Consider the following 15,605-nt stretch of genomic DNA (forward strand, 5'->3'; position numbering starts at 1 on the left):
ACACTTCCAAATTGTGATGCAAAGAGTTATATTGCATGACAAGAACAAAGGTTAAGTTATAATAGTTAACAAGAGGAAATAAGTTACAAAATCAAACATATTTTAGGCCTTACAGGCAGCACCTTCACCTTTATAGATACAATAAACTTTACCTTTGTTCTTTCTTTCTCAAACAGTGACACATTTCAATTAATTTAACCAATGTGACAGAATAATTATCAACTGAAACCTGGGAATAATGAGGCAAATGTGACATGACCCCAATATGCCATTAAGAATCTGAGTAACCCTCATTTCAAATATTCCTTATTGATGCATAAACGAGTACCGTAATGTACAACAAAGCTATAGAACGTCTGTCTTCTTTAAGTTTCTCCTCATGGTGAATATGACACCACTGAATGCCAAGAAGCAAAATGGTAAGGTAGGAAAAGAATAAATATGTTGTTTTTTGCAATGTTTTGTTGAATTTGTTCACACGAGTTTCTCTCGCAAATGAGACATTGAGTCTCAAGGGACTACCTGTACAAATAAATAAGAACAATAATAATGTGAATTATAGTTCACTGTAAAGGCAGAGGTCAGACAATAGGAACTGAAATCTGTAATTATTCACACTATTAAAGTGTTAATTAACCCGAGGACTCAGCTCAGGATAAATGTGTGCGCAGGGTTACAGAGAAGACCCCGATGAGCAGTGCAGCAGTCACAGAGTCAGAGGAGGTGAGGAGGCAGTGAGTGGCAGCATGTCTCTTAGTGTGAGAACAGAGGCGAGATGGTGCTACATGATGGAGGATTAGATGGACGAGTTCGGGGCAGCTGCACAGGGAGATGAGCCGTACAACACAGATAAAAAAAAAGAAAAGAAAAAAAGCAGCAACTTGTTTATAATGCGGGTGAGAGCGAGGACATGGAGCCAGAAGAAGCAGTATACTAAATAAAAGATGACCATAACTATACTTATGGTGTGTTCGTGGACCCCAGGGAGTGCAGGAAAAGTTACTCCAGCGGTACTTCTGTTCAGGGTTCTCCAGACATTAACAGTCAAACACACAGAGCGCATCAGTGTCTCTGGGATCGCCTGTCAGGCCACATCCTCAGCAGAGCCCAGGGGTCCGGCTCGTTAATCTCCGTGGCAACAGCAATGCCAAGGCAACAAATTGGTAGTGCACACATAGTCAAAAAAAAAATGTCTGGGGAAGTTCAGATTAAAGTTGCTTTTGGCTAAATCCAGTGACTAATGAACAAGCTTTCCTTTTAAAATACCCTGCACCAATAGTTCATGACGCAAGCTGTATACGTCTCCCATTCAAATTACAAAGGCTATGTTGCAGTGTATCCAATCCAGTCAAAAGGGCAATTGCAACACTTTAAAATGTGTGTAAAAAGGGTGTACAAAACGATAACCCTTTAGCGCACCACCAAGCGAACAAAGAAGCTTATAACATCTATCTCAAAACATAAGGCAGAGCAGCTGTGTTAAATGTGTGTTGTAAATGAGCAGAAAAATGCCTCACTTACCGATCATGTGATTGGCCACATGAATCTGTATCTCTCTCTCCGTCTCAAACGTCATTTGGCATTTGATGCACTGATACGTCTTTTTCTGAAAGGCAAAATCAACAGGAAATGATCACTAAAGAAAGATTAAATCATATCTTGTGGCCCTGACGCTGCAGCTAACAGTCAGTTTCCTCTTTAGATACTAGTTCCTTGAGAAAGTTTGAAATGAAGATGCAACAACCCATGTCAACAGAGTGAAGTGTAGCAAAACAGAGGACAAGAAGGAGAGAAGGGAAGGAAGCAAAGCAAATCCAGAGAAAAATGCGCGAGCAGCTCTGCTTATCCATTCACGGCACACAGCGATCAGTCATGCACAAACACATACAAAGTACACAAAGGCCTCACTTCCACTGCTCCCGCCTGTTACAGCTACTGCACATAGACACACACACACACACGCACAGATATATACAGGCTGTTTTGTGCTGTTAGACTGAACAGAAACAAAGGTGCAGGTAAGACGGAGGGTCCCTGGAAACTGCTCAACACACACCGACGCACACAGCCTGCCTCTCTCTCTCGCTCAGTCTCTCTCACTCCGACACGAGGCTCGTCCCGGGGAGTCTGACTGTCAATATCAAGTAGAACCAACAGCTCCCACAATGCCTCAGCACGCCCAGCCACGGGACCCAGTGGGCTCGCCTCGCTCACACTCACACACGCGAGCTCGCAACACAACATACATGACAACACAACCACAATGACACATCCTTCAGCAGAGGCTTGTACGTCACACAACGATCAGGAGATGTCTTCATGTAGTTAGTTATGTGAACCTTATCTGAATTAAAGGGGACATATACGTCATTTAGGCTTGTAAACCTGGGCATTTTTGAGAACTTTTCAATTGCGTATATATGGAAATGACACTTAAGTCACAAAGGACAGTTGGTTTGTATCTTGTTGCTTTAATGCAGGCCTTCTGCGGCAGCCGTGGGATTTGTCTGTCCGAAATGGAGATTAGATGACAGCATGCTAGCATATCAATGGTTCTGTAATAAACGTGTATTGAGGACAGAGCTGCATAAAACGTGGCCCGTGGTCCTGAATATTATGAAAAGGTAAACATTGAAGTTTCCATGGTAGAAGAGGTATAATGAGTAAAGTAAACAAGATTACTCAAACCTGCATGACTAAAGTTAAATAAATCCCCAGGTATATGTCCCCTTTAAAGCTTTTTGTTGCACTGGTTTCGATGACAAAACCTCTATAACACATTCAGTCATGCAAGGTTGAACAATATGCAGCAAGTAAGATGCTGTGATAAAGTTTAGTTTATCATATTTCACCTTAGGCGCTGGAGAGGCCTCGGCCTTCTTGGAGCTGTTTTCAGGGCTGACTTCAGGGTGGTCCGTCTGAACGTGGCCCTCCAGGTCCTCCAGGCTCTCAAACTTAACACCACACTCCGGACACCGCAGCCCAGTCACAGGTTTCTCTCCCTGGGCCTCCCCTGGAGTGATGGCTCCTCCCTGACTGGGACTCTGGCCGTTTGTTCCTCTGGTTGGATTTATACATTTGACTTGTTATAAAAATGAATGCACAGTAAGTGGTGAGAACATTTAGTGACTTTACATAACACAATTGGACATCACTCTCCATTATTTCACGATAAATAGCTTGTCTTTCTACATCTACGTATGTATTTTAAGTATATCCTGTAGTCTAGGGTTGATCTGATGGCACAAACCTGCTCATGCAGCCAGCACAGAGGCCATAAGGCAGACCGTTCACATCCAGCTTCACCAGCTCGCCTTTGTTCTTGAACTCCTTGAGGCAGAAAGCACATTTATACAGCTTGTGTTGTTGCAGCTGCCCATTGGGGGACGACGAAGCCGAGCCATTCCCTCCTCCGTTGCCACCTCCAGACATGGCTCCGCCCAGGGCAGACCCCGAGGAGAGCTTCTGCATGTGAAAGGTGCCGTGGATCTTGAGCTCCAGCGTGGAGGTGACTGTCTGCATGCACACCACGCAGCGGAAGCCCGTCAGAGAGTTACGGAGGTCAGGATGCATCTGACAGTGCTCAATGAACTCCTCCTCGCTCTGCAGGGGCATCTTACAGATCCGACAGGTGCCAGTGTCCAGGCTTTTACTGTGCGTCACCTGCACACAACCATGCCAAATATTAAGAAACAAAATGATATGTTGTGATGCTTTGATCAAGTCAGACATTCCTATTAACCAAGTGTGTTTAATTAATGAGTAGTCTTTAATTATTAAAAGATTGTAAACTGCTTTTCATTTGTAGTTGATTTAGTCTATGTATGTCTATATATTGTCGGCTTAACTGGACTGTTTTTGTTTCTGATTGATGAAATGTCTTTTACATATTATCAGAGCTCTCTTTTAACATCTTGGAAATTAAACCTGAATCACAACATTACTGCTAAAAAATGAACAACTTATAAGATGCACAGTACAATCAGAATTATATTTTCGGAAAAGGGTTATTTTTTGGAAAAGAATTCTGCAAACCCAGTTAGAGAGCGCCTGCAGCTCCAGCTGTGTCACCGTGTTTATGTAAACATATTTAACACTGTTGGTATAATAGCTCGAGCTGCATTACACAACACATTTTTGAATATGCAAACATTTTCCTTTAGGGTGGTGAAGCACAAATTATCTCTCAGAGGAGAAGAAGAGTTTTCAAGTCACAACTCAAAAGAAGTTCAGGATCAAAACAGGCAGACAGGTACACAGAGAAAGTAAGAGGCTTGAGCAAGCGAACAAACAACATGAACACTAGAGAATGCTTGTTAAGGCTGTGTTCTTATCCTACAAGGATGTTCAGTGATTTGTATTATACCGTAATCTCTCAGAGGTGAGTTATATTCAGACAAACCTTGTGTTCAGTGAGGGTTAATAGAGAGGGGAAGCGTTCTCCACAAATAGGACACATGTAGTGCTTCGCGGGGCCACGGTGCGTCTGCGCGTGCTCTCGGAGCCCATTCTCAGAGAAGAAGGTTCTGGAGCAGACATTGCACTTGTGATTGCCTTTGATGAAGTCTGCCTTCTTCTTCCGAGTACCTTTTGAAACAAATCAGAGATATAATTTGCACAAGTATGAAACCTAAGTCAAGGGGGCCTACCTGCATCATCCTCTCCCGGTCGGATGTTGTGATCCCGCAGCCTGTGGTTTTGTAGGAGGGACTCCATGGTGTAGGCCGCTCCACAGATATCACAGGCGTACATTGGCTCCGAGTTGTCCAGCTCCTCCTCGGCTCCACTCGCCTCGTGGCTATTGACTGTGTCTCCGCCCTGGCCTCCACCCACCACTCCACTCTTCAGCAGCATGTTCTGAATTTCAGCCTGCTCCGTAGCAGCCACAGTTACTCGTTCAACCCCACCTGAATTAGCCCCACTACCCCCTCGTTTGGAGGGCTGTGCAAGCCCATTGGGAGTCCCATTCTGACTGCTGCCGCTCCCTGTACCTCCTCCATTACCGGTGATACTTGCACCGTCAAAGATGCAGTGCTTCTCTCTCAAGTGTCTCTCGAGCAGTGAAATGGCGTGGAACGCTTTGCCACAGAAGCGACAAGTGAACTTCTTGCTGTGTGTCGTGATGTGGCACTGGAGCTCCACTTCTGTTCCAAAAGTCTCACCACAGAAAATGCACTTTCTGGGCTTAAGTCCTGCAAGATACAGCACATACCAGGCAAATAAGACGTTGCAGAGGAAGACTGGAAAATTTCACTATTAAACTATTAAGCACTACAAAAAGAGAGATAAAAGAATTAGTCGTGTGTCTAATTAATGTTAAGTTAATGTTTTCAGTAATGACAGCAATTGTAAGTGAGAGGTTGATATAAAGATAAACAACTCAACAAAAATTATGCCAGAATTACGATGGCAAAAGTCTGCAATATCTGGAAAGAGTACTCAGTCCATGTAAATATCTTTAAAAATCCTTCTTTCTCACGTTTTCTTAAATATCACAGATGCAAATTAACTGAATTTAAATCACTACACAACATCAACATCAACATTTGCACAAACATTTTCCTTTAAGAGAAGACTAGAAATACAGCAGACTGTTAATTGGTGGAGTAACATTAGAGTGTACCTGCTCCGAGGCCCCCTGGCAGGCCTGACCTCTGGCCCAGATGGTTGTGCTTGACGTGGAGCTGGAGGTCTGTCTCTTTTCTGAAATCCCAGGCACAGGCTGTGCAGCGGAACAGCTTCTTCTCATTGCTATGTTTTACTGCCAAATGCACCTATGTGGGCAGATGTGGAGAAAATCCCAACAAGATTATTACCAATATGCTCATAAAGACACCCCAGATGTTTAAGAAGATGATCGGTTTTATACATCAAAAACAAACACGCACCTGAATGGAGACCTTGGAGTCAAAGACCTCCTGGCAGAGAGTGCAGTGGTAAAGGACAAACGTGTGCATGTCCAGCAGGTGTTTTTGAAGATCGTCCACAGAGGAAAACTGCTTATCACAGCTCTCGCACACGTACTGGGTGGAGGTGGTGGTGTAATGCACTGTCAGGTGTTTAAGCAAAGCCTCCTGGGATTCGAAGTCCTCCTTGTTGCACTGAGGGCAGGACTGGCGTCTCAGCAGCATCTCTAGATGTGACTTCAAATGGGCTTGGAAACCCTCAAAGCTGGAGAACCTCATATCGCACTGGTTACACGGGTAATCTCCGTTGCTCCCGACAGAAGGAGTGGAATCTCCACCCAGTCGGTGGCGTTTGGGGGAGGAGATCTCCACGTCAGATGAGGCGGGACTAAGGTCAGCCATTTTTGCCTGCCGCTTGTTGTTGGCCAGTGGGATGTTCTTGTGGTTCTCCTTTATGTGCTTGGTGAGCTTGAGGAGTGAGCCAAAGATAGGAGAGTTGGTGCAGTAGGGGCAAGAGTACACCTGTAGAGTACAAAGTGCAAACTAATGCTCTGATCTGTGTAACCAATTAGACAGCAGCAGAAATAATTTGTGTTGTTGCCGCACTACACTAAATATAGCTGATTAAAAGTGATTAAAGGGTGTTTAATTTAGGCCGAGAAGAGCAAAGTGTTTCATTACACACTTCATTAGCCTTTGATAAAAATGTACAAAAAGCCTCAAACTGCTTATTATAAAGAGCTGAAAAAGTGGCACTGACATGACGAAGGCAACTGAAATGATTGTGTAACCGCAGCAACATTTATTGATTGTTTTAGCAAATACTAAATTGAAGGATTAAGGGGTAGGGAAATGTAGTTTATTTTTGCTTTGTTAATAAACATGGCATTGGTTAGATTTCAAAGATTGTGCTCCATTGTTACCTCCATAAATGACTGGGATGCCGCTTGAAGGACGGGGGATTCTAACTTGGCCACGCCAGATCCGGACCCTCCCCCTGAGGCAGAGGTACAGTGTGTCTGCTGGATGTGCTCCGTCAGGGAAGACTCTGTTAAAAAGCCCATGGAGCACTGGTTGCAGAAGAAGGCATGATTTCCTTCTAAAATAAAACAAAAGATTGTGTTATTTCCCTCGGCCAGAAACCACAAAACCCCATCAAGCTCTACAAACCTAGCGTGGTGGATCCCGCCACGATGCCCCCGGGCAGACAATGGGACACCCGGATGTGCTCCTGAAGAGAGTTGATGTCGGCAAACATGTCAGGGCAGTAGTTACAGTGAAAGGCGGTGACATTGGTGAATTGCAGCAGGGGGAAGGCAGCGGCTGCACCTCCCGAGCTGGAGCGGTGGGCTTTACGGACGTGTTCATTCAGATTGTAAAGGGTGGGCAGTGTTTCCAGGCACAGCTGGCATGTGTGGCTCTGTTGGGGCTTATCTGCATGTATGGTCTTCAAGTGGATCTCCAGCACGGCCAGGCTGTGGAAGTCTCTCTTGGAGCAGTAAGGACATGAATAGGTGACTTTTGACCAGCTGTTTCCACCACCTATGAGATAACAAATACGTTTTAAAGTTGAAGTTCAGTATTGAGATGGCATTAATGACACTTGCCTCCACTTTGATGTCCCAGGGTGATGCCCATGTCCTCTGTCGCGTCCGTTCCTCTTCTGCGCGCCCGTTCAATGCCCTGGCTGGGCTTGAGGGTGGAGTCCGGAGTGGAGCCCCTCTCCAGGCTGGCGCTGGAGTCTGGTGTGGCTGAGCTCATAGATGCCACACTGCCCAGCGGCGGGTCGGGACTCGCTGCGCTGTGATTGGACGAGTCCGGCTGCCGATGGCTGTCTAGGTGGCAATAGACATCCTCCACAGAAGGAAATTGTTCAGAGCACACGGGACATCTAAAAACACAGAAAATGACCAATTAAGCCTCTCCATTCTGAATAATTCATGGCATATTGCTAGAAGTTTGTGGCTTAAAGAGCAAGAAGCAAAGTGCTCCCGTACTTGTGTTTGCGGTTGGCATGCTGGGTTTCAATATGTGTGAGCAGGGAGGCCTCGTCTAGAAAGATCTCGGGACAGTGGATGCATTGCAAGTCGGCACGATCGGACAGCTGGGGGTGTCTGGTCAGGACGTGTTTCTCCAGCTCGTCTGTCTGGCTGAAGGTCTCCTCGCAGTAATCGCACATATACAGGTCCTGCTCCAGGTCAGCCTCTCCCCCACTACCCTTCTTACCCCCGTCCCGATCCCCCCTCAGGGCCAGGTGCTCCCTGTTCTTACGATGAGCCTGAGACGAGCAAAGAGCACGGGTCATGGAGCAACTCAATACATTCATTTATTTATATAACCTTCTAGATTAACTATACCTGCATGTGGCTCTGCAGTGACGAAGTCGAAGAAAAGCCTCGCTTGCACACACTGCACTTAAAGGGTTTGCTCGAGCTGGATGAAGGGGGAAAAAAACATTGTTTGTATCATGGAGACTTTCACCAAACATTTGAAGTATTACCTGTGAGTTTTGAGATGAATTTTTAAATGATCTGAGCGGGAGAAAGCTGCTTCACACTCCTGACAACTGTACTTCTTGTCTCCTGTTCAAAACGTTGAATTAGTTGGAAAACAATGACAGTATAAAGTCAATCCTTGTTTATATTGGATGAAGGCGTGTCGTACCTGTGTGGAGTTTGACGTGGCGGTCTCGACTTCTCTTGTGTTTGAACAGGCGGCTGCAGAAGGTACATTTGAAAGGCAGTTTGTCGCTATGGATCTGCTCATGGCGCTTCAAGTAACTCAAGCGACTGTGAGGACAGAAATGATAGAATTGCCCACTCATACTTTACTCCTCTTTCTATCACTTATTTCTATTATTATTACACAACATTAAATACATCAGACTAATAAATTATTTACTAATACAGTCACGTCAGTCATTTTGGGTAAGTTGTGGTCCGCTGTAAAACAATAATAATGTGTCTGTTAAGTGTCATTGCCCAAATGATGACATTCTCACTAATGTCCACGATGCAGCAGTGCAGTGCGAGCAGGCGGCTGCGTCTCGGGGAGTACCTGAAGGACTTGTCACAGAACTGGCAGGGGTAGGGCAGCCCAGCCCCTCCCTCCTCCTCTCCGCCTGTGGCCGTGCCCAGGTCACAGCCGTCGGGCATCTGCGAGGGGGACGCCACGTCTTTACTGGAGGGCGAGGAAGGCACCCAGGACAGGCCCGCTGGGTCATCATCACCATCTGACAAACAGACACAGTCACAGCATATGTTAAGGATGCGCAAAAAACAACCCGTGTCTTTGAAATGATCAGATTAAACCTTTTTGTGAAGCTGATGGCAAAGGCTGACAATGTTTATAATTACCAAAGGCTACAGTAAACTTGGCTTAGCATTGCAATATTCATGATGTCAGAACCATTTCTTACATTACATGGAAATGAAATAGAAATATTTGTTGCAGAGAAAATCCTATACTAAAAAAAATGCTTCAAAACAGACTGGGTATTTTCCTTTTGTTCACAGCCCCTGCTCTAAAAAAGTGGGGGGTAAACCACGGAGCATTAGAATGATTATGAACAAGTTACATCTTTCTTGGAAGGCGCAAAAAAAAAAAAAAAATAGGCAGCCTGGGGGGAGTTGAAAATGAGAATAAGTGCATATAAACAAAACAATAAACACATTTATCCTGGTTATACATATACAGGGGGAAATGAGGATGGCAGAGATAAAGCAGGAGAATAAAAGAGAGAAGAGATGCACTCCGGCTGCGGCTGCAACATCTAAATAGAAAGCTCCAAGAACTGTGTATCCCCGACGGAGCCCAGAAATAAGGACAGAGTGTATTTTCTCTCCCTCATCCTCCCTCTGCTGCCGTGCCTCCCCTCTCCAACCCCCCCACCCCCTCCTCACCCATCCCTCCATCCGTCCCCGAGGAGCCCAGATCCGCCTCATCATATTTTCATTAGGGCCCTGGCAGATTGAAACGTCGGAAAAGCGATTAGGAGATGTGGAGAGCCGAGCGGAAAGATGGCGTTATTCTTCTTGCCTTTATCTGTCATACATAGCAGATTATGCATAGTTCTGCTTTCGCCCTTTTTGCTTTGGTGCCGTTCCTCCTGTGCCGCGTGTGACAAAAAGGCCACGACTCCTTAAATAGACACTTCAGAAGGGATTGGGGGTGGGGGGTGTGACAAAAGAGGGGCTGAATAGTGCTTGATATTGTTCGAGCAGGTGAAATCATTCGTCGTCCCTACTCTCAAAAAGATACACATTACACAATGACAGTAGGAAAAAAATTATTACAGATTTCTTTTAACTTGTAGTGTAAAAGTGTAAAAGGAACAGTTAGAAAGGCAGTGTGTGCTGAGAACTTTAGAAACTCTTCCATGAAAAACGCCAAATAATAAACAAACAAGGCGCGTGTTCCAAATGGCACGCAAGTTAACCATGCAAACAGGCCTGTAAATAAACACAGCTCATCTGATGGATCCAGACACCTGTCAAAAGTGTGCAAAACTTTATTTATTTATTTTTTATTTACAATTATGTGTGTTTGAGTCGGTGCGAGTCTACGGTGGATTAGCCGAGAGGGGGTGGAAAGCAGGATCTTGTGATGTATTGATCGTAGAAAAATGTAGGCACTGCGATGAGCAAATAAAACTCTGCAGGGGGGTCTGGTAAGAAGAAGGGGAAAAAAAGGAAAAATGTAAAAAAAAAAAAAAAAAAAAGCATGAATAATAAATTTGACTGGAAGCAAGACGGGAAAAACAGCTTAGGAAAATAGGAGGGATAGAGATATCAACACGAGCTTCAGCGGTATAAGGCAGGAGGCGGCGCGTTGTGCCTGCAAGTGTTGACAGAGAGGGAAGAGTAAAACAAACAGTGCGTTATCGTATGTCTGCGCTGTGTAGAGTCGGGGAGGCGACAAACTGGGGACAAATGATCATCTCTGAGTGAAAACCACGGCATACAGGATTTCTCAACACAAAAACTTAAAGCCAAAAGGAATACATCGTCAAAAAATGATGCTCACAGGTTGGGCTGCAAAAAAATAGGGTGATATTCACATCACAAGAAGCCACAATGTAATCACAAAATCCACATTTCTTTTGCTAACAGATACATTTTAGCCTTGTTAGGGTTTGTTGACATTTTTTTTTTTTTTTTTTTACCAAAACACAAAACACATTTCTTACAAGTTTTTATTCATCTAATGGAATGCACAGTGTTGAAATGGGCTATGGTAAAATGACGCAGCAACTATATATCCAGGAGTCAGGACACTTTTTCTCTCTTTTCTTCTACTAAAACACGAAATACAACATTTCCAATTGACTAGAGATGTCAAGATAACTATTTAATAACTTTAGAACTGTGTGACCCTCCATTAGTGTCCAATTTGAAAGAACATGAAAATTACAGGTAACAGAAAAGGTCTGAATTTCCAATAAAAATATATACTTTATTTAAATGCTATGATTCAGTTCAACTAAAGGAAGTAATTACTGTAGAAACAAATCGCATCAACTCATGATTCTTAAAGCTATAGGATTAATGACACGTTCCATAATGAACCAATGCTCCAGTAAACCCATGGATGTTCACGGCGGATTCCGGCCAACATTTTCCATCTATGACATTCCTTTAATCTGCAACCAATGCGTGATACTAAAACTCAGGCATTAGAACGTGTTAACTGCATTTATTACAATGTTTACGTTCAGGATTTTTCTACTTTTCAAAGAGAGAAGCCAGAGGAAGTGAGAAGTGGAGGAATCAAAGACTCGCAGGGATCGGACGTTGGGGGAACCGCTTTTTGTACAGGGTTGGTGGGGAGGTGGTGGGGTTGTTGAAAAAGAAGAGGAGGAGAGATTAGCGTCATTAAAGAGTCTTAATCCTCTGACTAGCGTGGCTGGCGCTAAAATGGTGGATCACACGGCTTTTTAACGGCGCCTTTGTCAGCGGGCCACGAGGGGACCTGGCAAGACAAGGCCCAATTGCAAACTGGGAAAAAGCGGAGGGTGGAGAAGGGGGGCAGTGCAGAAAATTTCAATGAAAAGTTAAATTAGAGGCGGATTCTCGAGAGGAGCCGAGATGAGGCGAACGGCTGGCCAAGGGAGGCGGAGGGGGGGGAAAAAAAGAAAAAAAGGGAAAGTGGTTGAAGAGATAGACAAAAACCAGGCAGGAGCGGGGCAGACGCCGACACACGCTGCTCTTCTCCGGTGCCGCAAACGAAGCAGTGGAGCCGCACGGCGTACCACAGGGCCCCGCACTCGCTCCGCTTTATCTGTGGCGCTGCAGTCTCCTCTTCCCTCTGTCCCTCCCTCCGCCAGCTTTCATGTCGTTACTCATTATAGCGGCCCGACACGTCTTTTTCCCCCCATCCCGCCAGCTCTCGGACTGTCTGCGTCCCCTACCGGCGTTGGCCTTCACCCCCGTGTCTCAGCCTGGACGGGACCGAGGGACAGAGGGTGGGGATTCTCCAGATGGACGGACCGGAGGAGAAAATGTGACACGGAATGAGAGGAAGAGAAGAGAGGGGAGAGAGGGGGTTGTAACGCAGGGGGGTCGGGATAAGACATGGAAATCACCCAAAAGCGTTCGACGAGACGGACCGCCTGAGCGCACCTGATAGGACGCGGGCTCGCACTGCGCGGCTCGATAATGGGCCAGACGATGTGAGGCCTTGGTGAAACACTCTAATGAAGGGACACCCATGCCGCTCCCTTCATGTGTCTCAATCTCCCCCATCCAAACTCAGTTATACAGGCAAGATTTATCAAAGAAGTCGAGCTTTTAAAAGTGATCAAAACTAAGTAAGTATGCCAGCATTTTAACAGACTGGTTTGTGACACAATTTGGGGCGATGTGAAGAGTGTTTGTTACAAGTTTTCTTCATTCAGTGTTTTTGAAGACAATTCGGCTTCATTTGTATAGGGGTTTGAAACTAATCCAGTTGGACAAAGTCTTGCAAGCAAAATTAAAATTTCGATCAGTGGCTTTAATACACAAATCAGTAATCACAAACACAGTATGAAATCACCATTAAAGTAGATGTATCGTCATATCTGTGGGCAGGGGCGTAGCACCAAATTCTGGGCCCTGGGTACAAACTATCTTGGTGGACCCCCCCCCCCATATGAAATTCACATTTCATATTCTATGTTCTTTGAGCACATAACAGTTGGTTTAGTGGTTTGACAGTGCAGTTCATTTAAATTCTATTATAACTTTATTATATATACCTTAACTACGGCCAAAAAAGTGCTTCATATACAAACACATATCCAATCCAATGGGTACTTAGGTCATGGTTTGTTTGTTTGTTTGTTTGTTTGTTTATTTGTTTATTTGTTTATTTGTTTCAAGTCAATGTTTGACTTGAAATTGCATCTGGTTTGGCTTCAGTTACAGAAATTGAATAACCTTTAATCCTGTAGTGACATAGATATTTAGATTAGGGTGGAATATTCTACTTTCATTGGGCCAATTGAAATGGCTAGTTTTAGGTAGAGCATAATGATTATTAGCATATCACATTAAACAGGAGGGCTGCACCAGGGACATGGGATATTTGTGCTGAGAATAACAAATGTGTGACTTTAAAATAGGCTTTAAAATGCTATTTTACATAAAATGATGATACTATATGATGTCTCTGTGGCCCACAGGCCTGAACAGAAACTCAAGGGCTTCAGTCTGATTTAGTCTCTCACATATCTGAAGCCTATACCTTTAAGTGTATTGTCAGTAAATTGTTGTTGTAAAACGTTACGTTGGAATAGACTAAATGGCAGCAGCTCCACCTTTCACTAGAACCAGGTAAAGCTGCACATTTATAATGCGTGAATCCAAACGCGCACGGCTAATTAGCATAATTAATTTGGCGAAAACGGCGTGTGCGACCTGTGGCTTTTGTCACTGTATTGGCCTGATGACAGACAATTACAATACATATAAGGAAAGAGAAACTTTAGAGGTTAAAACGAGGAGAGAAGGAGCTCTGTCTGTCTCTGCACCATCCACTTCTCAGCGCAGGCAGAGGCAGGACTCACCTCACCTCATGTTCATGTGTCATTTATGGCAAGAAAGTTGCCTCTAAGGTCCGCTAGAACAGGCTAGTGTTAAATAAAAGAACATTAGAGCGAGGCCAGACTAATACCTGTCTTTCCTAGCTCTGTGTCATTACATTAAAGTCACTGCAGAGTTGAAGCGCACGGTGCTGAACACCGGTGTGTGGGCTGAACCATTTGGCACATTTTTAAAGGGGTGTCAGGGCCCTGAGATAATATCCATCATTATTGTTTGTGCAAAATTCTGTGTAGCAACCATTGTATTTCAGTCCGGTTGTTCAGTTCTTATAGTATCAATTATGAGGAGACTTAGAAAGTACAATACAGAACGCTTTTTGCAGCATTTTTGAGGGCCCCTACCCTGCTCTGGGCCCTGGGTACTCAGTACCCTTTACCCCCCCAGTCCAACGCCCCGGTCTGTGGGTACCTGATATTTTTACATTGCAAAATCGAGGAGGAAAATGTAAAAAAGTGGCAAAAGAGCGACAAAAAACATGCCGGAAAAGCAACAAAAGCTCTACAAAAAAAGGGTAAAAAAAAGGTTTAAACGTTAGCTCATTTTGACTAACATTTTAAAAGAAAGACACTAAATGAAAATGTCAGTTGTGGTACAATCTCATCCCAACATATTTGTAGCATCCCAATTCTTTACTGAGGAGAGATTATGGGCACATTTCACAACTTGAAGGGTCACTTTTCTGGATAACTGTTATGAAATGCTGGAAAACTAACCAGCAAGTTCATGAAATTCATACAAATGCTTCATAATTAGATGCAATGCAAAGGAGGACAAAACAAATGTTGTTTCACTACTTGCAAAAATCAGGTACAGCCCCTTTAACATCCTGATAATAGCACATAAGCAAATCAATGGTGCCGTGATGAACACAGTTTTAGTAGAGGACAGTTTCATGTTCTATCTATAAAAAGCCGAGGAAAAGCAGTTTGGAGCCTTTTATCAGCAGAAACAAAAAGACGTAAAAATGAAAACTGTGTGATGTAATTTCTTCAGGTGTGTCTGTGATCTGGAACTGTTATACAAACGTCCCCTCACAAAACCCACAAATCGTTAGAACTGTGACAAATGTTTTACCACAATCTAACAGAAATACATTAGTTCAATATTAGTTCTGAACAACAGCGCTGACTAAATGCCTGACATGGAAATATAAGCCATGTATGTCATTCTCCCTCTTTCCTGCTGCTTTGATGTCTGAATCAAAGGAGCTCAGCTGGTTGCTGCAAAAAGGTTTCAGATCCCCGAGCAGCTTCGACAAGTTGTACAGTTTCGCTCACAATGAATGAATGATGGTGAAATTGATCCCAGTTAAATATACAATAACCTATTTGCGGATGAAAAGCCTGACCAATTATCTCAACCTTTAAACATATCCTTGTCGAAATTCTCAATGTGAGTCCAGATGAATTTGTAACCCTATTACTACTTGAGGTGTAAATACATCGATGTTTATTGAATCGTTGTACAGTGCTCACACTCCTCCCACCCTCGCACCCCCATCTGACAGTTCCTCCTTCCTGCTTGGCCATTGGCCCAGACCAGCACCTTTCCCAGGGAGACCCCCGCTGACCTCCTCCATCTTTCTACCCCTCTTCTGCTCCATCCCTCCATCCTG

General features: G+C 44.2%; 1 protein-coding gene across 2 annotated transcripts in view; it reads right to left on the bottom strand.

Annotated features, from left to right (window-relative positions):
* Window positions 1-15,605, bottom strand: part of znf423 (zinc finger protein 423) — a 118,650-nt gene that overhangs the window by 58,262 nt on the left and 44,783 nt on the right. For both annotated transcript variants that reach the window (XM_079567484.1, XM_079567485.1), the window contains exons 4-18: window positions 8,964-9,138; window positions 8,571-8,695; window positions 8,407-8,488; window positions 8,264-8,339; window positions 7,904-8,184; window positions 7,514-7,797; window positions 7,077-7,448; window positions 6,830-7,005; window positions 5,889-6,428; window positions 5,624-5,774; window positions 4,650-5,192; window positions 4,403-4,587; window positions 3,251-3,663; window positions 2,853-3,060; window positions 1,522-1,606 (exon numbers count right to left, since the gene is read on the bottom strand). In XM_079567484.1, the coding sequence (XP_079423610.1) occupies window positions 1,522-1,606; window positions 2,853-3,060; window positions 3,251-3,663; window positions 4,403-4,587; window positions 4,650-5,192; window positions 5,624-5,774; window positions 5,889-6,428; window positions 6,830-7,005; window positions 7,077-7,448; window positions 7,514-7,797; window positions 7,904-8,184; window positions 8,264-8,339; window positions 8,407-8,488; window positions 8,571-8,695; window positions 8,964-9,138 (3,696 nt within the window). The remainder of the gene's footprint in view (window positions 1-1,521; window positions 1,607-2,852; window positions 3,061-3,250; window positions 3,664-4,402; window positions 4,588-4,649; window positions 5,193-5,623; window positions 5,775-5,888; window positions 6,429-6,829; window positions 7,006-7,076; window positions 7,449-7,513; window positions 7,798-7,903; window positions 8,185-8,263; window positions 8,340-8,406; window positions 8,489-8,570; window positions 8,696-8,963; window positions 9,139-15,605) is intronic.

This window comes from Gobius niger (assembly GCF_951799975.1).
Source record: "Gobius niger genome assembly, chromosome: 12".
Lineage (NCBI taxonomy): Eukaryota > Metazoa > Chordata > Actinopteri > Gobiiformes > Gobiidae > Gobius > Gobius niger.